The sequence below is a fragment of the Aquarana catesbeiana genome, linkage group LG02, assembly GCF_042186555.1.
Source record: "Aquarana catesbeiana isolate 2022-GZ linkage group LG02, ASM4218655v1, whole genome shotgun sequence".
Classification (NCBI taxonomy): domain Eukaryota; kingdom Metazoa; phylum Chordata; class Amphibia; order Anura; family Ranidae; genus Aquarana; species Aquarana catesbeiana.
In genome coordinates this window covers 399,536,970-399,558,759 of record NC_133325.1, presented here as the reverse complement: position 1 = coordinate 399,558,759, position 21,790 = coordinate 399,536,970, and the positions used below count along the sequence as shown (strand labels likewise).

Sequence of the window (21,790 nt, the reverse complement as noted above, 5' to 3'; positions counted from 1 at the left end):
AATGTGCACAAGATCGCATTAAGGTGAAAAAAACCTTAAGCCTTTACAACTACTTTAATTAGTCAAACATGGGCCTCCTTAGAAAGTCTTGCTTCTCTCCTAAGGGATGAAATTGAGCTGCATTCAGGTCCAAAAAAATAAGTTAAAATGCCATTAAAAGCAGCATGTGCATGAGGCCATAACTGTGCTTTTAAAGCACAAAAATGTTCTACTTGAATTTAAACTTCTACACCATGAATGCTTATTTGTTTAGTTTGGGTAACTAATGATGTCAGATTATGTGCAACTGTAAGTTGCTAGCTTTTATACCATAACAGTCTGTCCTATTCACATCATGGAACTGCGTGCAGGTTCGATGCAGTGTCATTCATTGTAAATGCTGACCGCATCTTGGCAACAGGCCAGCACGGCAACACATTAACGTGCATTGCACTGACACAAAAAAATAAATAAATTGTGGCATAAATAAGAATTTAATTTTTCATTTTTTTTTTTTTTTCTATTCCCTTATTACTTAGTTTAGCTCCCCCCCCTTATCCCCCTTAGTGGTTGTAGAGCAAGACTAAATGCCCTTTCTAAATATAGCACACCACCAGCAGTTCTTGTATTGTAAACTGTTAAAGAATAAAATAAGTTAAGCCCCCCCCCCCCCTTTAATATTAGTCTAGGTCATGTGACCTTTTTTCTTTTCACCTCCTCACAGCCCAGGGCAAAGCTGAGCTGCAGCAGATTGCGTGTCCTGGTGATGTTGAAACAGCTTTTTCAGGTGTTCCCCACAAAGCCATAGAGAGCAGAGTGGAACTGTCAGTCAAGGATCTGATCTGCCTCACAGGCTTTGCTGTCTGCAGGGCAGGTCGGATGCTTGACTGACACCTCCGCTTAGCCATGATCGGGGCTAGGGGTGCACCAAATGGAGATTTTAGTACCGAAACTGAAAATGCAGGATGCACTTGGATGAAAACCAAAAATGACAGTTTAGACATTTTTTTTATTTTTTTTTTATATATAATTGTATTGTATTTGACTTTTTAATGAATATCATCAATTTTAAATTATTGTGAATTTATTGTTGGCCATTATTGGCACCTTTTTTTTTTAATGCAAGAAAAGCTCAAGAAAAATGCAGTCTGACCAGTGCCCATCAGATGCAGCCTCCCCAGTGCCTGGTAGTGCGATCTGCAGCTGTGTCACAGAGCTGGATTTGGATCGCCGGTGGCCGCTGTAACAAAGTCCCGCTTCCTAGACCGGCTCCTATGACACACTGGGGGTTATTTACTAAAGGCAAATCCACTTTGCACTACAAGTGCACTTTCAAGTGCAGTCACTGTAGATCCGAGGAGGACATGCAAGGAAAATTAAAAAAACAGCATTTTAGCTTGCACATGATTGGATGATAAAATTAGCAGAGCTTCCCCTCATTTCAGCTCTACCCCTCAGATTGCACTACAAGTGCACTTGGAAGTGCAGTCGCTGTAAAAGTGGATTTGCCTTTCATAAATAACCCTCACTGATTAAATTTTCCAGCATTGGATCAGTGTGACGTCTGTCACAAGAGCCGGTCTAGCATGGGGGGACATTGTTACAGCGGCTGCCCGGCGATTCAAATCCAGCTCTGGCACCCAGGCAGACCGCCCCTTTTTCGGCTTCATTATCGGCACCTTTTTTTTTTTTTTTTTCCCGGCCACATGCCAGAAACACAATTTTCGTCCAATGTGTATCGGCGCACCTCTAATCGGGGCCATGCTGACCAGGATGATTACTGTCCAACGTTAAGCTGTTAGACACGGCTTACTTACATAGAAGTGTAACATGCACATTGTGGTGGCAACCTGCAGAGGCTCTATGAGCCAGATCTCAAATTTTGTGCGACGGAAACTCCGGAAATTGTCCGATGCAGCCTACAGATGGTCCGAATTTCCGACAAAAGGCTCCCATTGAACATTTTCCGTTGGAAAATCTGACCGTGTGTACGAGGCATTATTGTACCAAAACTGGGCCAGGAGGATTCCTCCTCGCCAACACTCCTGCGAGGTGAGGATAAGTTGTCTTCCTTAACCTGTAAAGAACCCTTTTTGTGCTACACAAGAAAGGTTGGGGTCAGGAACAGGGTCTTCCCTGGGTAGTTTCTTCCTTTCACCTTTTAAAAGGGTTGTAAAGGCAGGAGTTGTAAAGGCAGGAGTGATTCCGGCCTAAAAAAAAATAATTAAAAGTCAGCAGCTACAAACACTGTAGCTGCTGACTTTAAATAAGTACTTACCTGTCCTGGGTGCCCGTGACGTCGGCCGCCCGAGGCCGTCCCGTCCCTCGGGTCCCGGCACCGCCATCCTAGGTAAGGGAAACAGGCAGTAAAGCCTTGCGGCTTCACTGCCAGTTTCCTACTGCGCAAGCGCTCTGTGAATGGCCCGTGGTGTTCTGGGAACACACACAGTTCCCAGAAGACAACGAGGCCGCTCACCGAGGAGCAGAAGACGCCGCGGAAAAGGAAGAGGCAAATTAGGAAGACTGCCTAGCAACAAGGGTTTAGGTAAGTTTTTTAAATTTATTTTTTTTTTTTTTTCAAATGTTTTTTTTTTTTTTTATTTTTTTTTTAGGATTTAATCAACCTTCTGTGTGCAGCAGCCCCCCAGCACCCCTAACACTTACCTGAGCCCCATCTCTATCCAGCGATGTCTTCTGCCGTTCGGGACTCTGCTTCCTGATTGGCTGAGACACAGCAGTGGTGCCATTGGCTCCTGCTGCTGTCAATCAGTCAGCCAATCTGGGGAGAGTAGGCGGGGCCAAATCACAGCTCCGTATCTGAATGGACACGGAGCTCCAACTCGGCTCAAGTGCCCCCATGGCACTCGACAGGAGGGAGGGGCCAGGAACAGCGCAGGGGGACCTGAGAAGAGGATCCAGGCTGCCATGTGCAAATCCACTGTACAGAGCAGGTAAGTATAACATGTTAGATTTTTTTTTTCTTTTACTAGACTTTACAATCACTTTTAATTATATAAGCTTATGACCTCAAGGACAATGGCCCCTTTTTCTGGTCAAAGTGCACTCTACTAGATTAACGTTTCATAGACTTTTCGGCATCAGGCATCTGTTTCTCAGATTTGCAAGGCTGCTACTTGGCCTTCTGTTCATTAAAAGCCTGTCGCCTCCTAGGCAGGATGCAGCCTGTGTCTCACCAGTGCTATTCGTTCCTGTCCCCAGCCTGGCTCAGCTCTCCTCCCTGCTCTTCTCCTTCTTCGTGACCACAGAGAGTAGTGGTGCTAGGAGAGGGGAGTGGGCGCGGTTGTACCGGCTTGCTCTGCATGCTGCCAACCCCTTTTGGAGGAACCCTTGGGGGGGGGGGGGGGGGGGCTTGAGATCCCGGGGAACCCCTGAAATAGTTTAGATCTACAGCTCACAGAACATTTGGTATGATCAGCGAGCTGTTTGTTGCTATAACCATTCTTATTTTTAGAAATCGCATTAAATGGAATTCATTTTAAAACTTACCGGTTTAAACTTGTGCTTGCATTTATTGTTTTGCACAGATGTTTGATTCTGGGTCCAACTTGAGATAAATCGTGTACAGGGGGTCATGAGGGCACGGTACAAAGGAGGGAGCTGGCCATATTACTTGGGACAAACTACAGGGTACATTGTGGGGGACACAGCCGGGTGGCACAATACTGTACCGGCTTCCTTATCCACTTGCTTACTGGGCACTTAAACCCCCTTCCTATCCAGACCAATTTTCAGCTTTCAGCGCTGACGCACTTTGAATGACAATTGCGCGGTCATAAAACGCTGTACCCAAATGAAATTTTTATCATTTTTTTTTTCCCCACAAAAATAGAGCTTTCTTTTGGTGGTATTTAATCACAGCTGGGATTTTTATTTTTTGCTAAACAAACAAAATTTTGAAAAAAAAAAAAAAAAAGTTTCATAGTTTGTTATAAAATTTTGCAAACAGGCAATTTTTCTCCTTCATTGATATACGTTGATAGGCGGCACTGGTGGCCACTGGTAGGGCGGCACTGGTGGGCACTGAGGAGCTGGCTCCAGCTCTCCGTGATTGGGACTGATGTCCCTCTCACAGCCGCCGGTGATTGCCTTTTTTTTTTTCTCCTCAGGCTATCAGCGCAAGGAGAAAAAATACACGATTACCAGCTCTGTTTACATCACATGATCAGCTATCATTGGCTGACAGCTGATCACGTGGTAAGGGGTCGGGATCGACCCCTTACACTGATCTGTGATTCAGCGAATCTCATTGACTCGCTGATCACAGAGCACGCCTCGCAGGCCCTTCAGGCACAGAAGGACATCAATAGACTTACTCCCGGCAAAGCAGGTCCGCGCTGTAGCTGTCATTCGGCTATAGTGCGGATCTGAGCAAGTTATTATGCAGAGGTGGCTTTCATCAGTTCTCTAGGGGAACAGCTCGCCACAGCCAATACGAGCACAGCCGCTTCCCTGCAGTGAAAATAGGGGCTATTAGTACTATATTTCTTTCTAACTGAATATCTATTCCTAGAACTTCAGCAGGGCTTTAAAGTGGAACGTTAGTCAGAAAATTAAACCCTGCTAGATCCCTACAGGCTGACCCCTTTTTCAGGCATAGCTATGTAAAACATTCAAAATAAATGCCTATACTGTTTAAAATCCGGTAATACACCGTATCACCCTGCTCAGTTACTCTTAGGCATTTTTAGGCACTGCCAAGTTTGTAGAGGCCAATCTGCTGACAGCCTTAAAGCTGAATTAAATTATCCTTTACAGCCAAGGAAGTAGCTTCTGTTGGATCAGCAACTGCCATGGTGCTGCACATGTGATCAGTTATGACACCAGCCATTCATGGTTTGACATGGTGGTCATGGTTTGGTTGAGGACGCAAGCAAATGTGACAATTGGCAATCCCAGCATTCTAGGAATGTAATTGTTTTTTGAAACTGTTAAATCAATGGGTTTAGTTCCACTTTATGATTTAGACCCCTTTCACACAGAGGGCGTTTTGCAGGCGCTATAGCGTTAAAAATCGCACCTGAAATCCGCCCTCAAACAGCTGCTCCATTGTCTCCAGTTCGAAAACCCGGGGGGCTTTCACACTGGATCGATGCGCTGGTAGGACGTCAGGAAAAGTCCTGCCAGCAGCTTCTTTGGAGCGGTGTGTTTACCGCTCCTCCACTGCTGCTCCCCATTGAAATCAATGGGGCAGCGCGGTTATCCTGCCGGCAAAACGCCGCCATTGCAATATAGTGTATGTATGTGTGCACACAGATTTTATTTATCAGAATTCATTTACTAAGCCCTTGTTGAACTTCGTTTAAACTGTTGTTTTTTTTTTTTTTTCTTTTTTCTTTTTTTTTTCAGTGAACATCTGTCTTGCTCTTTTACGTTCTTTCTTCATGGTGACAGCAATGTTTGCACAAGTGTGGAAATTAACCAGCACCAGCCAGTATACATTCTCAGTGAGGAGCACCTTACTCTTGCCCAGCAATCTAGTAGCCCATTTCAAGGTAAGAGATCAGTACTAGTTTTTGGAATAGTCATGTCCCCGTTCTTCCAGATTTTTTCCTCAATGTGACACTCAAGTGAGAACAGAGTTGTTTAGGGCTAAGTAGTGTTCTCTGCCTTTCATTGGGAAAAATGAAGGAAGCCATACACTACATGTGCGCCTCTATGTCTTCCTGCCTGTTATTCTGAGGAAAATATCTATTTTCTGTGTGAAGCCCTACTTGCACTGCTCTGCGATTGACGCTGGGTTCACACTATGCGATGCGGCAACCAGCACGCGGGTTCTCGCATTGCATCTATCTCGCAGGCAGTTCACACTGCTCTCTGCGAACCACTGCGGGTGTCAATAAAAAGTTAATCGCACCCCCAAGTCGGTTCGCAGAACACAGTGCGAACTGTGGAATCGATTCCAGTGCAGACCAAAAAAAGGATCCTGCACCTTTTTGGTGCAAATACAATGCATCAACCATACAAACTGGCTGAATACACATTGCACAGACATTGCATGTGATGTGCACAGCAACCTGGTGCGACTCGCATGCGATGTCCGACCCCAGCCTGAATGCTAAGCACCAAATCTTTTATTTAAGAATTGCCTAGATGTACTAGTTTAATTGCTCTTTTGATAGAAGTCATTTAACTTGATTCATTTTTAAAGTGATCATTGTGTATTTCTAGTTGACATTTTTTTATATTATATTTTTTTATATTATATTATATTGCACAAGATGCAGTGTTTTTTTTTTTTTTTATTATTATTTAGGTAGCCAGGCTTCCACAAGGTGCCCCCTGACTCTAATTCATAGTTAGACTTGTAAAAACTCCTGTACATATGTGTCTAAATCTCTAATGTCAGAGAAATTCTTCCCCTCCGCCGATGCCATTTTGCAGGTTAATTTCCTTCCTGTCTGCTTTTTCTTGTAAGCCCTAGGTTGGCTGCCTCCCTTACATCCCCATTTAGGTACAAGATGATTTCTTTATCATACATCACTGGACACAGAGCACCATAATAATGACTGGGTTATATGCTACCTTTAGGTGATTGGACACTGGCAACCAATAGTAAGAAGGTTCCTCCCATATAACCCCTCCCATACAGGAAGTATCTTTAGTTTTTTTGCCAGTGACTTGAAGGTGATGGTCACGCTTTGCGTAGTGGGCTAATAAGAAAACCTCATCCTGAGTTCTATACTTGTCCCTCATTCTATAAACCTTAACCAGGCCATACTTTTGGCATTTATATAGAACCCTGTAGACCTTATCTCTTGACACCTTGCACTAGTAACCTTCTGCTACACAAGATTCTTCCTTGGCACCCACATCTTGATCTATCGTAAGTAGAGGGATTACCTTTTGAACTTACCATCATTAAATCCAATCCTCCTTTCTCCTTTTATTTTTTTTTTTTTTAATTTTTAATTTTTTTGGTTCTCTGGATGGCTGTTTAATTTGAGGACAGGATAGCCTGCCCTGGAGACAGATGCTTATCCCAATAATGTGTTTTTTCTCTCCCTTAAAACCTGCATTTTCTTATGTCTTGCCATCTGGGATAACATTTCGCCATTAACCCCCTTAGCAGTTAGGGATCAGGTATGGCATCTATGGGTCCTTTACATCCTTGGCCCGTCCCACAAAATTGGGTTCTGGTGCTTATACAGCAACTAGTGTCTGCACTCTTATTTGAGCAGAGTTACAGCCTAAATTCTGCAGGACCTTCACTGTTGGAAAGACATATGAGCACTCCCTGTGACAGGACAGGCGGTCTGACCCCTCTGCTAGACCACACTAATGGGGTTGATTTACTAAAACTAGAGAGTGCAAAATCTGGTACAGCTGTGTATGGTAACCAATCAGCTTCTGACTTCAGCTTGTTCAATTAAGCTTTGACAAAAAACTGGAAGCTGATTGGTTTCATTGCAGAGCTGCATCAGATTTTGCACTCCCAGCTTTAGTGAATCAACCCCTAATGCCGCGTACACACGATCGGACTTTACGGCATACTTGGTCCGGCATACCGGATTTCGTCGGACAATTAGATCGTGTGTGGGCTCCAGCGGACTTTGTTTTCTCAAAAGTTTGACGGACTTAGATTTGAAACTTGTTTCAGATCTATCCGACGGACTCGAGTCCGGTCGAAAAGTCCGCTCGTCTGTATGCTAGTCCGACGGACAAAAACCGACGCTAGGGCAGTTATTGGCTACTGGCTATGAACTTCCTTGTTTTAGTCCGGTCGTACGTCATCACGTACAAATCTGTCGGACTTTGGTTGATCGTGTGTAGGCAAGTCCGTTCATTTGGAAAGTCCGTCAAAGTCCGCCGGGCAAAGTATGCCGTAAAGTCCGGTCGTGTGTACGCGGCATAAGAGTACTACTACTGTCACCTGCACTGGCTTCCTTAAAGGCAACGCATTGGCATCTGCCTTTCTTCAATCTGATCTCCACACCAAAGGGGTGCTCATCTCCTGGCAGGTAGAATCTATTGTTGGGCTTTGAGCCCCCCTTGATTGTCAGCTGGCAGTACTTGCTGGGTTCCTGCTGAATTCTCCCCACTGGGAATCAAATACGGCCAGAGGCTTCCGTGGGACATAATCACCTTAGTGATGGCTGATCATCATCATTCTGTGGTTCATCTGCAGCCTTTTGAGGAAGCTCAGATGCCTTCTTTGGTTCTGCCCTCAGTCACGCTATGTACATTAACCTGATTACGTTTCCTGTCCCTCACATTACTATGGATGCTTTGCTGGTCAGGAGGTTCTTAGCACCATGTTCTGTACTTCAGGTACTACAGCCTGACATTTTTCACCAGTATGGGTTTGTGGTGTACATTTCATCCCTACCTATCCTTGTAGGGGTACTTCTCATGCACCCTACCACCTTGTTAGTGAGGCTGAGTTTGAGGAATTGTACCCTTGAGGTCTTTACCAGTCTCTGGGGCCCTTCCTAATCATTCTGGGCTATTGCGGTGTTATGACTCTAACATTATTTTTTTTTATATCCTGTTAGCGAGATTTGTTGGCCTGGATAGGCAACCCTATTAACATTGGACTTCCTTCTCTGAATCCTAACACGTGCTGTAAGGTTTGGACAGCAGATTTCTGAGGCAAGAATCTGTGGATTCTTGCTGCTGTTATCACAGGTGGTTTGGGACAGCCGCTGCTTGGGAAGCTTTGTACAGAGCAATGACAAGCTGAGAGGGTGCCTAAGCTGCCTGCGTTTATCCACACATCCAGCAGTTACCTATGGCAGCTTGCATCCAGGGTTGGTCATCTGTCCCTAGCAGCTGGTAACAACTGGATGTACAAATATACCTGGATAGCTTCAATGTCTGTAAGCATGTCATTGTTTCATACAGGCTTCCTGGCTGCAAGGTCAGGACAAGATCTGTAAGCTGCAGTTTCTCAAGATTTGGATTATGTAGCAAAAATTTTTGTTTGTGTATAACACTTTTATATTGCTGGTTTTAACAAGTATTCTGTCTACATTACATTCATTTTTAAAACAAAAATGCAGTTGTTATTTTTAAAATAGAACTAAAGGCTCCTGTATGGTAAATCCAGTTCTTAAATTGCTAGTAAACCCCTGCAATATTAAAACAAAAACGTTCCCATGCAAAATAGCATAATGTGCTAGTATGTGTCGCATATTAGCACATTATGAAATGCTTACCTTTAACCGAAGCCCTCCAGCGGCACGTTGTCACCGCTGAGAGGCCTTCCATCTTTCCCTGGTCTTCCTTCCGGGCAGTCTTGGGTGAACGGTTCGAGCTGTGCAAAAGTTCAGCTTGAACATTGCCTGTTTGGCAAACACCCGAGTGTCCCACAATGCATGCCTCACAATGCATTCTAGAGCCCTAATTGGATGAAGCCTTACATCTGACCACTGGTCAGGTGCAAAGCTTTGCCAATTAGGACACAGAGCCCTAATAGGGCTCAGTGCTCATAGTCCCTCCCCACACTATAAAAGGTCCCTTCCCATAGGAAGCTTTTGCATTGTTTTGGAGCGGAGATGGATAAGAGCAGGGCTCAGTTTGCTACTAGCGAGTTAGTGTGTGCACTTATTGTGACTGAGTGTAGAGTGTTAGGCCGGGTTCACACTGGTACGACACGACAGTCTTACGAAACTGGATCAGATTTTGCCCTCCGACTTTGATCCCGACAATGCCAGGCACTTTGTGTCTGGTATGAATCTTTAGGGGAAAGTCCACACCAAATGAAAAAAAAATAAATAAAAATGGCATGGGTTCCCCCTCCAAGACCATACCAGACCCTTTGGTCTGGCATGGATTTTAAGGGAACCCCCCCCCAATCCATACCAGACCCTTATCCGAGCATGCAGCCTGGCAGGTCAGTAAAGGGGGTGGGGACGAACGAGCGCCCCTCTCCTGAACCCTACCAGGCCGCACGCCCTCAACTTGGAGGGGGGGTGCTTCATGAACAGCTGGGCTGTGTGCTCGGATAAGGGTCTGGTACTGATTTTATTCGGCGTGGGGGTTCCCTTTTACAATCCATACCAGACCGAAGGGCCTGAAATGGTCTTGGAGGGGGAACCCATGCTGTGTTGTTTTTTTTTTTTTTCCCTTTAATTTGATGTGGGGTTTCCCTACAAGATCATTAGAACACAAGTCGCTTGCCAAAGTCAGGCCAGTTAAGACAGCTCTCGTAGGGAAACATTGATTTTCACACGTCGTGCGACATGAGCTCCCAATGTCGGAGCGTTTGTCGTACAAGTGTGAACCTGGCCTTAGTGTGGTGTTAGGCCCCATACACACTATTAGATTTCCTGCTGATTTTTGTCTTCAGATTTACCAAAACCATATAATATGAGGTCAAACCGTGAGTTTTAATTTGTATACAATCAGACAGGCCCTTGCACTACATGGTTTTGGTAAATCTGAAGACAAAAATCAGCAGAAAATCTAATAGTGTGTATGGGGTGTTAGTGTAGTGCAGCGCTTAACACAGCATTACATAACATTTAGTGCTGTAAATCGTGTTTTTTTTTTTTTTTTTTCCTCCTTTTTTATTGTCCCCTGCCTGCCCACTTCTCCTTCCTTTTTTTTTTTTTTTAAATTGTCAGCTGCAGTTTTTCTGACTGCGACGCTGGTGCCCCCCTTTTTTGTTTTTTTAAAATAGTTTTAAGGGATGCACTGCCTCATAAAGTAAACCAAATCAATTCTGTTTCCCTACCTTAACTGAGCAAAATCCTCTCTTATTTATTTTATGCATGCTTCCCCTCCCAGATTTTTGGGAACAAAGGAGGTGCTACTAATCCAGAAATCCAACAGCAGGTCTAGGTGTGGCCAGGTACCGATTGACAAATCTATTAGCTTATGAATCTGCAGGGCCAGTGCTGATATCCATGCCTCTGCATTATCCTCCTTTATTATACTGTAGTGCAAGCAGGCACAGTCTACATGGCAACTGTGCTCTGGATTCCGGAAAACAGTGTAGCATTGTTACCATACCATCGCAGGAATCTGTTTTTAGGTGGACTGCACTGGCAGAATCAACAGGCATTTTTTGATTTTTGAAGGGGGATACGGCATAATAAAGTGCTTCAGCCCATATGCGCTTTTTTTTTTTTTTTTGATGCAAGGTCACTTTACTTAGACTGCGCGGAGTAATTTATTGTATGCTCATAAACGGTACTGATTTGGACAGGACCCTCAAATCTTTTACAGGTATTCAGACTATTATACTTGGAGTTTTGCCACTTTAGGTGAATTCTATCAGATGGAATGCTGTAATTCTGTTGAAATAAAGGGCACAATAGTTCCTCCTCCTCCCCCCCCCCCCTTTTTTTTTTTTTTTTTATTATTTTACACATTTTAGGATGTATACTATTGTACACATAATAGAAAAAGTATAGCTTCTTGGTGTAATGCATGTGTTTTTGTTTTGTGTTAGTTATCCTGAGCCCTTTTGGATTAAATGGCACCCTCACGGGGCAGTCATTCAAGATGTCTGATTCTTCTACTAAGAAATTAATTGGTGAATGGAAGCAGTTTTACCCTATCTCATCCAGTGTGAAAGAGTGCCCAGAGGAAAAGCAGGAGGAAATGGATTGGGAAGATGATTCACTGGCAGCTGTTGAAGTATTAGTTGGTAAGTATCCCTATCTGTAGCATTAAGTTTAAAGGAATCATCTGTCAGGCCAGTGCTATTTGACCTGAGTTTTCAATGGAAAATGTATATGCAGAGTTTCATATTTGGCATAAACTACAAGTCAATAGAGCCAGAGACTTTTTTTTTTTTTTTTTTTTTTTTTTTTTATTTAAGCTATATGCATTTCCAACTTTTCCAAAGTATCCAAATTGCCTGTGACTCCATTGAAGTCTATTACACGCAAAACGCTGGAAAAGGGTCCCCGACTCTTTCCAAAAACGCATCATAGACAGGCTGTTTTTCCTTTCTCCAACTGGGAGAGGACACATGGTTAGTTTTCCTAGTGAACATATATTTGTAGTAGATGAAGTCTACAGATAGTGCTGTTTTGGTGTAGACAAGAGCCCTGTGACCTTCATGTAATCAGGTTCAGTTTGCAGTCTGTTAGAACTAAGAACACATTGTACCTGCACTGTGCTTGTACTCCACTGCATTCATTGCTACATTGTACATGGAAGATCAGAACATAATCGAATGAATGCTCCAAACCCAAGTTTTAAACTGCTAATTTAATTGCCTTGGATGGTACTTTTATTCGTGTGCTCTTATGGTTACATTTAAAAGCTATCTTTTCAGAGAAAAAAGAACTGCCAATGAGAACTGAACAATTTCGCACCATGTAGCTAGAATATGGAATAGAAGCAGTATTTTCTATTTCAGAGTTGTGGGGTGAATGTTTGTTTATTGTGGTGTGTTGTGTGTTTTTTTTTTTTTTTGTTTTTTTGTTTTGTTTTGTTTTTTTTTTTTTTGTATACACAAGGACTGAAGTAAGTTTATGCGTGGAAAGAGATTTAAATATGGACATTTGCCTTACACATCTGTATTGCACTGGTGCTAGAATTATATATAGTGAGCTGAACATGTTGCTCCTGTCCTCTGAATTCCATGTGTAAGCTTGCGTATTAAATGTCATACAGCCTTGGCTAGAAACTCGTTGGAGAGCTTTGACCCTTTCAAAGTCAGAAATTTTTTTTCCCCTATAGAGGATAAGCCTTTTACAACCCCAATTCCAAAACAGTTGGGACGCTGTGTAAAATCTGCATACCGTTCAGAGAGCGCCTTATATTTTTTTTAGAACAAATACAAGGTCTTCTCTCATCGGACAAGGTGGAGAGGCGGGCTGATGATGCCAGGATTGTCACCTTGTCCAATCCCATGTTCTCCTGCAACCTCCTGTTTTCAATACAGTATGGCAGCTGCTCTGATGCCTACCTCAATTCCCAGCTTCCACAGGTATGGCACATACTTTTATCACATTGATCCTAGCTGGACCAATGTAACTTTATAAACATTACTGTACCCAGACTTTACTTTTAAGCTCTTAAGTATGGGGATCACTTGCTTTCATATAACAGTTGAGTTCCTGAAGGTGCTGTTGGTTCATCTCATTGATTGTCTGTTTGATCAGTGAAGCACTGATGGGAGCGGGGCCTGCGTTCTCAACCTTTCTCCCTTAACTCACAGGATCCTAAATGCCACTGAGTACAGCATTAAGCCCTGTCCAGCACAGCAGCCTGCAATAGGGCAGCCATGCATGAATCAAAATTTGGCTGGTTTAGCAGGGACTGGCCAAATTTCGATCAATGTATGGGCAGGATGGTTTACACAAGTCGCTCTAACAATCGACTTGTGTACAACCAGCTTGTTAGGTTTTTTCCCGAACAATCGGTGCCACCGGCTGTAGCCGGTGACACAAATCCATTGTATTCTGATGGCGGGGAAATCTCCCCACTGTCCAAATACAATACCACAGCAAGAATGTGTGGACAGAGGATTGTACTCTTCTTCTTTTTTTTTTTTTTTTTTCAATCTGCTGGTTGAAAAAAAAAAAAAACATTTTTAATTCTGTATTGTCAGCTGGCAAGCTGCCTTTGGGGTTGAACGCTTCATCTGTCCCTCAAGGGTGCACTGCAGCTGGAGCTAGAGGCTCAAGTCTGTGAACAGCTTTTAACAGTGATATATGCCTGTAAGTGTCACTGTGCTTGCGGTTTGCTAAACCAAATTTGTTTCTATAGCTTGGGGCAGCACAGTGGTTAAGTGGTTAGCACTAACACCTAGCAGCACTAGGGTCAATGGTTCGAATCTCAACCATGACACTACCTGCCTGGAGTTTGCATGTTCTCCCTGTGCCTGTGTGGGTTTCCTCCGGGTACTCCGGTTTCCTCCCACACGCCAAAGAAATGCTGGTAGGTTCAATTGGCTTTTATCTAAATTGGTCCGAATATGTATGATTGTGAGTAAGGGACCTTCGATTGTAAACTCATTGGGAACAGGGACTGATGTTAATGTACAATATATATGTAAAGCACTGCGTAAATTGTCAACGCTATAAGTACCTGTAATCTATTTCAGATACTTTATATAGCACCATCAATTAACCCCTTCACGCCAACGTAACACATATATGCAGCCTTGCTGCACTGGTCTTTTTAACATGGGGCATATATGTGTTTCTCCCTTTTTGTGCTGGGCACGCGCCGCATGGAATTAAATTTTCCAAGGTATTTAGAGCAGCAATTTTATTTTATTTTTTACTTTCCCTGTGTACATTTTCTATGACATTTGAATGATGTAGGTGCTAGGTTTTTGATTTCTTTTGCATGGGGTATGTCTGTGAGTGCAGTGGAACCTTTTTATCAGGAAGTGTTTTGTACATATGAAGCCCAGGTTCACACTGAGCTGCAGGAATGAAGCTGTGCGAGTTCAGCTGAACTTGCATGATTTCACTCCTGCATGTCAATCCCAATTTCGGCGGCAACTTCAGAGACATCTGTGCAGGTTTCTGCACAGAAGTCTATGTAAATCGCAGCTCGAAATCACAAAAAGTAGTACTGAAACTACTTGCGGCAAAAAAAATGCATTTGTGGCGCCGCACCGATTAGGGCGGTGCCATTGCTGCCGATTTGACATGTCAAATCGTTCCAATGTGAACCAGGATTAATGGTTAGGTTTTCTGCACTAAGGTTATGAGATCTGTTTTGAATGCAAAATTAAATTTAAATGTTTTATTCCAGATTCCCCCTTCCAAAAGAAAAAATGGCTTTTAGGTTTTGGCTGCTGAATCTCCTTGTTTGAAAAGCACTCTACTTTCAGTGCATTTAAGATATCAATGGCATGAGATCAGTTATGGAAAAGGTTGCCTAAATTATACACATTAAAATACAGCAGTCTTTAGAACTTTTATTCTATACACAAAACCAAACTGTGTTTGTTGTACATTTGACCATACATTATCGAAGACTGGTATAAAATATGTAGTATTTCTATTTTGTATTCGTTGCTCAAATATTTATCAGTTGTATTTGCTTTTCCATAATTTGCCTGATATGCGTAGTGTAAATATTTATCAATAACGTTCTGTATTTCTTTATAGCTGGTGTTCGAATGGTGTATCCAGCATGTTTTGTGCTAGTCCCTCAGTCCGACATCCCCACAGTTAGCTCTTCTGGGTCCACTCACTGTACAAACACCTGTTTAGGTGCTCAAGTGCCTGCTTCCTCCAGAGATCCAGTCATGTCTTCAGTAACGCTGACCCCACCAACATCCCCAGAGGAAGTTCAGACAGGTATGTCTTTAAAAAAAAAAATGTATTTGCTATATGCACAAAGCAAAAAAATAAATTACAGAATCAGAGAAAACAATGCTTTTTAGATACAAGACAGTTTTCCATACATCCTTCACAAATAACTGTGTGTGTACATAAAGCTTTTTGTGTTTTATAAATCAATCCAGAACATAGAATAACATAAAAGAGAGAACACAAAAGGGTAGCTCCGCAATGAATTTGGAGTGGGCTATGGCCCTTTACCGTATATTATATAATACTTGCAGATTTTATCTAAGTTGTCAAGTCAAATCGAGGCATGCAGCATCCCAGGAACTGCCTTAAAAACCTTCCAACATATATATTACTGTGTCTTCCCCTGGTTAAGGGCTGTCAGCCACTGTTTCCATGGATTCCACCCATCTGTCCCAAATTCTGGGAAATTTTTTAGGACACCCCCTAGCATCATAAGTCATTCTGTATAGTGGAACCTTAGAGTTGACCAAAGATTTCCACGTCGATAACATAATGAAATTCATCCGAATCCAATGTATAGCAATAAGCTTACGGTCATTAAAAAAAAAAATTGTCAAAGGAATTTTACTTTTTTGTCCATCAGCTCATCCTATATTATCCCCAAAAGCCAGGTATGGCTTTTACATACTCTTCTAACTGTAATGTTTTATCACCAATATTTCTAAAATAAAAAAGCTTTGTCCAAGTTTAACCCTTACAGCTCATCCCCTACAATTTTTGCCAGTTTTGGTTCTCTGAAGGGCAGGCAAATCTATTCCCTGGATTTAAATATTCCCATAATATGCTCTAGTAGTTATTACTGTAGATATGATTAAAGTGGTTCTAAACTCCAAAAGGTGTGTTTGTGTGTGTGTGTTGGTTTTTTTTGTTTTGTTTTTTTTTTTTTTTTAACCTTAAAGTGGAAGTCCACCCTAACACTTAAATTCTCGCCCTGCAGTCATTAATGTGAGCTAAGTTCAGCCTTATGTCTCAAAATGAAAAAAATCTTGGTTATTCTACCTTTTATTTTGCAGACTCCAGTGCCGTCACATGACTTCAATTCTACTTCCTTCTGAGTGTAATATCAGCCAGTAGTTGTGGCTCCTGAAAGCTAGTGACATCACTTCCTGGGAGGGACACTGTTCCTGTATAGTCAGTGGGATTATACAGGATGGGAGGAGCTGATCATAGGTTCCGGCCCAGTGTTCTCTCATCAGTAAGGATGCATTGTACATCCTAATTCATGAGAAAATGAAGAAATAAAAAGAGCCTTCCACACAGTTCCACTAGTGCAATTTGCCATGCTACTTTGGACACCATAAAGTTGCCTGACAAGTCACAGCCCATTGATTTCAATGGCACCCGTTCCCATCTATGCGACTTTGAAAATCAGCGACTTTGGAAAGGTACCTGCAATGCTTTGATTCGACTTTGATCCAGATAGTGTAAAGTTGGATCAAAGCTGCACTCAGAGTCGCACTCTAAATTGTGCAGCTTTGTGGTCGCAATTGCGGAAACGTGACTTGTCATGCGACTGTCCAAAGCCGCATGACAAGTCACATACTATTGATTTTAATGGTACCTGTTCCCATCTATGGGACTTTGATAATCAGCGACTTTGAAAAGGTACCTGCAATGCTTTGATGTGACTTTGATCCAGAGAGTGGCAAAGTCGCACTCTAGTCTTAGGCTACGTTTCCACTAGTGCGACTCCATAGCTGTGCGATTTTAGGGTGCCACTGAGTGCAGCTTTGATCCAACTTTACACTCTGGATCAAAGTCACATCAAAGTAGTGCAGGCACTTTTTCAAAGTCGCTGATTTTCAAAGGCGCATATATGGGAACGTTTGCCTTTGAAATAAATAAATATTAAAATAAATGGGCTGTGACTAGTGATGCGACTTTGTGTCCAACGTCGCATCACAAGTTGCACAAGTGGAAATGGAGCCTTAAACTCAGTAATTGTAGCTCCCTCAGCTGGGCGTGTACTACACCATGCACACAGTGCCATGAAGAAACAACCATGTGGTTGTACACTGTAGATAATCTACAGCATGTTGCATTGTAATCTATATTACAGTTTCTAACAAATATAACTTACTTTCAAAGCCTCTATTATATATTTCTAGTATATACTTATTCCCCACCATCTCTAGACACGTACCCAAGTCCTCTCACGCTCCAGCGCTGTCCCAGCTGCAGCATCACTGCTCTCTTCCTGGTCTCACAGTAGACTCTTGCGAGCAGCCAGAGCCAGAGGCCAAACCGCGCTGTGTGTCTATGGACTCACAGCCCGGCTTAGGAGAGCCTGCATGGCTGCCTGTTTGCTATGGGGGCACCCGCAAGAAGGGGCGGAGAGCGTTGGTAGGGGACTCCAAAAGAGTAGGTAAGGGACTGCTTTGTCCAATATGAATATAAACTGAATACGTCCACTGTGCATTGCGCTGCTTTAACTGACAATTGAGCGTTTATGCGACGCTGTACCCAAATAAAATTGATGTTTTTTTTAATCCCACAAATTAGAGCTTACTTTTGGTGGTATTTGATCACCTCCTGCGTTTTTTATTTTTTTTTATGTATTCTGCTACATATTTTTGGTAAAAAAAAAAATTCCAATAAGCGTATATTGATTGGTTTACACAAGTCATCGCGTCTACAAACTATGTGATATTTTTATGGTGTATTTATTTTGCAGTACTGCGATATTGTGGCAGACAAATCTGACACCTGACACTTTTTGGGGAACCAGTGACATTATTACAGTGATCAGTGCTAAAAATATGCACAGTTGCTGTGCTAATGACATTGGCAGGGAAGGGGTTAACACCAGGGGCAATCAAAGGGTTAATTGTGTCTCTAGGGGGTGCTTGCTAACTGTGTGGGCAATGGTCTGACTGGTGGAACACAGATCTGTTTCCCTGCTTAGCAGGAGCACAAGATCTCTGTGTTCTCTCCTGTCAGAATGGCGATCTGCCTGCTTTACATAAGAAAATCGCTGTTCTTCCTCTCTGGGGAACAATCGACAGGTCCCGGCGGGCATTGCGGCCGCGGCACCTGCTCATTGGCTCCCCCTCTGGCCAATCTGCGTGCACGCCTCTGCTGTCTTTTGCATAAAATGATGTACAGGTATGTCGTTTTGCGCAATAGGACCGCAGATATCTGCCACAGTATATCTGTGGTGGGCGGTCTTTAAGTAGTTTAAAGCAGAACTTCACTTAATGCGGAAGTTTCAATTTTCTATCTCCTGCTACTTTAAGGATTTTTTTTTTTCTTTTTTTCTTCATGAGACAGGTACCTGTTTGACAGGCACCCACTCTGCTAGGCATTCTGAGCGGAAGTTCCGCAGCCCCCCTCCCTGCTCGCATTCGCCTGGGACATGTCACAGGTCCCAGGAGGCTGTGGGTCTATTAAGGAGTGCAGTGCCTCTCATGCATGCACAGTGGGAAGCCTAATGTGACGCAAAAGGAAGTCACAGCTATTTTCTGACATTCAAGATTGTGGTGCCAGGGACCCAAACTAGCCTGGTTGAGGAAAGCGCTGGATCCTTGGACTCCTAGGTGCATGTTTATTAAAAGTCAGCAGCTACTGACTTTTAATTCTTTTTTTTTTCCCAGGGTGAAGTTCCTCTTTTATTTCTTTTAAAGAGATCATTTTAAGGATATCTCCACTTTGGTATTAAAACCCTTCCTATTATTGGCAAGTGTTTCTAGCAGAAACTTTAAAATCCCTGTGCAAAACTAACTCGTCTTAAAAATGTTCCCTCCCCCTTCCTGCTACATGTGCTGCCTAACTTGTGTAAAAAAATGTGTATGGTTACCTGTTTTTAGTCTGCTCTGGTCTAATCATGTGATCTGCAGCTCTGGCTCCCATGTGTCAGCGGTTACTGCAGGGGAGAGGAGGGAGCACAGATAACAGCAGCTGTGCCATGGGCGCATATGAGTGATGGCATGGCTCCTGAAATTTCAGGTCGTTGTCAATCGCTCCCTCCTCTCCCCTGCAGCCACAACTGACTGACATGGGGGATCATGTGATTGCACCAGAATAGACCAAAAATAGTAAGTATACACTTTTTTTTTTTTTTTTTTTTTAACACGGGTTAGGCAGTATAGTTAGCAGGAGGGACAAGTTAAAGTTATCTGCTCAAGTTTTTAGTAATGTAACATATAGATTTGTAAGAGGACTTCTGACTTTTAGAACCCCTATTAAGATTGTGTTTTTTTTTTTTTTTTTTTTTTTTTTAAATTGCCCCTAACTGGAGCAGAATTAGTTATTTTTAGAAGCTTCATCAAAGCTGCGCAATGCTTGCCAAAAGCTTCACAAATGCTTTGGGGCTAGTTCACACTAGCTTTGTTGTCTGGAGAGTGATCCTCAGCAGGATTGCTCTTCAGAAAGCATTTTACAGGTGGTGAGGAGGTATCATATCACCTTTTCACTGCCCTTCTTCTACCTCTTGAACCCCACATTAGCGGCCGCAGCATGTATATGTCCCCACCATTGCCTCCCCAGCTAAACGATTTTGCAGTTGGGGGGGGGACAAGGCCCAAAAAAAGTAGCTGTCTACTACTTGAAGATGAACACTGCACAAGCTGCTGCTTTAAATGGTCTTGGTCTGTGGCTATAAGATACAGACTAGTATGCAGGTCTTTCTCCTAGCCATTATGCTCAGTACTTAAGATAGACAGCTCACTTTTTTTTCTTTAGCTTACCTAACCTGTGAGAATTCTAAAGGGAACTCTGGTGCTGGCTGTTAACTCTAGGATCAGATCATAAATTGATGGTAAAGAAGGCATTTTAATTGCTGTTAAGGCAGTATACATTTGCTTAACACTGGAATCTGTTTTTACAACAGTACAACTACCTACAACCTTTAATTACATCTTTGACCTTTTTAATTTTTTTTAGCAGTTGATGTGCAATCGGCGCAAAAGTGGATGAAGTTTCCATCGGTGTCAGATTGCTTTAATTCTGATAGTACTAGTCATCATGGTGGAAAAATACCAAGAAAATTGGCTAACCAGGTCGTGGATAGAGTATGGCAAGAGTGCAACATGAACAGGTCTCTGAACAAGTAAGTATGTTTGATAAAGAGCTATGATGTAAAAGTTATTTTTTTTTTTTAATACTACATAATTATTGACTCTTCATGAAATCTACATCAATTCCAGTTCCAATGATAAAGATTTGTCAACACTTAAAATTTTAAATCCATTACAACTTCTCTAAACAGAGCTTGGTTACATGTATTGCTTGTGAGGGTTTAGCCCCAGTGCATGGGGCTCTGGTGTTTAGCTGCAGGACACATGCTGCCAGCAAATAAATTGGAATGAACAGCGCTCGTAGGATATAGAGCAACAAAGCCCTAGGGCCAAAAAAAGTGAAAACAATGAAAAACAATATTTTGCAGCAGCTATCACATGGGCGCTAGACCCTGGAATATGAAAAAAAAAACAATATAAACAGTGCTTGCAAAATGTGAATGAATAGAATTAATGCGCCATAATATACATGATTTGCACGAATAACTGTATATAAATAAAGTGCTCAAAAAGTACATATGCTTCAATATTATTGCTGGTGCTCCACAATTAAACAGTGGTGTGTGCCATACTCCCCTGTTGTGACCCCACTCACCAAATGGCAAGGACCTACACCTTTGCAGTCTGGGGTCAAAAAGGCTTGGATCCAATCGGCTCAATTAGGAGACAAACTTTTTTTTTTCTCTGGAGACTGACTGTGCTGATTTCCATAAGTATTCAAAGGTGTCCGTTCATGACCATGTGGGAGACAGAGAAGGAACTGATAGTGAAGTACTGTATTGAAAGGTAAAATTTGCACTGGCTAGGCGCTACTTACAAGAAACCAAAACACAACAGGCATTAGCATGGAGCTCTGGGTGCGATTTTAGGAGGAATTGTCTAGAGATATTTGTAATATATCTATTTTTTGTTAAGGTCATTTTCTTGGTTGTATTCTATGTAAACATTAATTGTATTAAAATTAATTGTATATATATACGATGGTAACAGGACATGTCACATTAAGGAAGTTGGTGCTTTGACACCTAAGGGAAATTGGCTATTTCTCTTTCGTTCATTTACAGACACAGCACTTCCTTATTCAAAACCATAGGGTTATACCATCCCCTACAGGAGTAGGACACTAGGCAGACAAAGACTTGATCCAGTGGTCTCCCCAGTCTAGCCAGCAAGCGCGTGCAGACCGCAGCTACGCGCTAGGTCGGCCACGATATAGCCCCGCTGGCACTGCAAATTAAATGTCTCGTGAGGTCGCATACTATCGAGTCTCGGCGTCCCTCATGGCCGACAGCTCCCCCACTTCGGTGGCGAGGAGGTTCTGTCTGGAGCGGTGCCTGCCTGATTCCTGATATGGTGACTACATGTCCCCCCTCTCCCCTTGGTGGGTTTGCAGCGGACACGGGCCCCTCCCTAGGTTGGTTGGTCAGTCCTGCAGGTCCCCCCCCCCCCACCCCTCCCCCCTCCATATGGGGTAGTGTGGTGCTGTGGTCGATCCTGCGGGATGGTGTAGAGAGTACTTTGGGTGCCGCTGGGGGTCCGGTG

At 42.9% G+C, this 21,790-nt stretch overlaps 1 protein-coding gene across 2 annotated transcripts in view; it reads left to right on the top strand.

Moving 5' to 3' along the window:
- Positions 1 to 21,790, top strand: part of MED13 (mediator complex subunit 13) — a 151,356-nt gene that overhangs the window by 37,094 nt on the left and 92,472 nt on the right. The window contains exons 4-7 of one of the 2 annotated variants that reach the window (XM_073615258.1): positions 5,347 to 5,492; positions 11,396 to 11,593; positions 15,027 to 15,218; positions 20,118 to 20,280. In XM_073615258.1, the coding sequence (XP_073471359.1) occupies positions 5,347 to 5,492; positions 11,396 to 11,593; positions 15,027 to 15,218; positions 20,118 to 20,280 (699 nt within the window). Of the gene's footprint in view, positions 1 to 5,346; positions 5,493 to 11,395; positions 11,594 to 15,026; positions 15,219 to 20,114; positions 20,281 to 21,790 lie in introns of both variants that reach the window. The other variant, XM_073615257.1, reaches the window with a different exon arrangement.